Here is a 1,376-nt window from a genome sequence, read left to right as displayed (position 1 = left end):
TGTAATGTACTAATTACCCACCATTTGTGTGTGTGTGTGTGTGTGTGTGTGTTCATGGTTGGCTGGACTGTTAATTAAGTTCCTTTAATGATAAATTACCAAGTGGCCCTCTGAAAACTTTCTTGTTTCTGTCTGTCTGTCTCTAACAGAGACCGCTGAGAACATTGGCTACTCGTGTAACCTGCTGAGGGAGGAGATGAACGACGTGTTTTTTATTGCAGCTAACTCACCCGAGGAGGTCAGACAGGAGCTGAGGTAATATATCTCATGCAGATGACATATGTATCATATATTGAGTGCTAAAACACATGGGAGAAGGCAAAATTTGGGTGGGCGTACACAAAATGGGTGTTTTATAGGGACATTTTAATGATGATCCAAAATGTAGCTTGCGACAGTATGATTCTTTTTCCTGCTACTGTTTTTAGACTTTTTGGGTATGTTTGCACAGAATTTCTGTTGTATTTATATTTAAATGGTCTCTTTTTTTGCAAAGAGATGCCTGTCTAAAGATGCGTCCTGCTACTGAACAAGACAAATTCCTTATTCCTGAGATTATCCTGGGTGATACTCCTAAAGTGGTTCAGGATGAAAACGTAAATGGAGACTACGGACTGGTGATAAATGGACACAGCCTGGTGAGAAAATGTATTTTCTCCTCTGTACTTTCTTCTGCCTAATGTCTGAATGTAATTCTGAGGTGGGTGTAGCTGCAGAGAGTAAAAGCATCTTATTTCCTCTTGGGATCTTTGTGTTCCTAGGCATTCGCTCTGGAGAGCAACATGGAGCTGGAGTTTTTACGGACGGCTTGCATGTGCAAGACGGTCATCTGCTGTCGGGTGACTCCTCTGCAGAAAGCTCAGGTGGTGGAGCTGGTCAAGAAATATAAGAAAGCAGTCACTCTTGCCATAGGTGATGGAGCTAATGATGTCAGCATGATTAAAGGTGAATTCAGCTCGACAACAATATAGATGCATAATAAAATAAACATTCTGTTGTTTTATTATATAAAATGGCATTTTTAGAATGTGAAAAATTGTTCAAATGTTCCTGAAGATATTAAATCACAATCTGAGTTGTGTTGCTTTTAACCCTTGTTCATAGAAATGCAGTGTTATTTTAGTATTATTTGTACAATATTCTAGTATTTAATTAAAGTATTAATATTTTGATTAAGCTTTTATTTTTTTTATTTTCAGTGTTGATTTACATTTTAGTTTTAAGTTTTTTTTCAATTTGTTTTCATATTTCCATATAGCTTTATTTTTTTTGTTTTAGTTTGAAAATATTTGTTTATTTCAGTTTTACTTTAGTTTTTATTTATTCAAATGAAACTTATTTCAGTCAGCTGCAAAGCACCATATCTAATTTTCATT

At 35.7% G+C, this 1,376-nt stretch overlaps 1 protein-coding gene across 1 annotated transcript; it reads left to right on the top strand.

Annotated features, from left to right (window-relative positions):
• Window positions 1-149: 149 nt before the first annotated feature.
• Window positions 150-971, top strand: LOC107578259 (probable phospholipid-transporting ATPase IM; the record flags this gene model as incomplete). Its single annotated transcript, XM_016264230.1, has 3 exons — window positions 150-255; window positions 497-638; window positions 762-971. Coding segments are annotated over 3 exons (458 nt in total), but the record flags the coding sequence as incomplete, so codon positions are not given.
• Between the last annotated feature and the right edge of the window lie 405 nt (window positions 972-1,376).

Source organism: Sinocyclocheilus grahami, unplaced genomic scaffold, assembly GCF_001515645.1.
Source record: "Sinocyclocheilus grahami isolate Dianchi unplaced genomic scaffold, SAMN03320097.WGS_v1.1 scaffold9472.1, whole genome shotgun sequence".
Classification (NCBI taxonomy): domain Eukaryota; kingdom Metazoa; phylum Chordata; class Actinopteri; order Cypriniformes; family Cyprinidae; genus Sinocyclocheilus; species Sinocyclocheilus grahami.
Note: the sequence above shows the minus strand (reverse complement) of the source record. Positions and strands in the feature narration are given on the sequence as shown.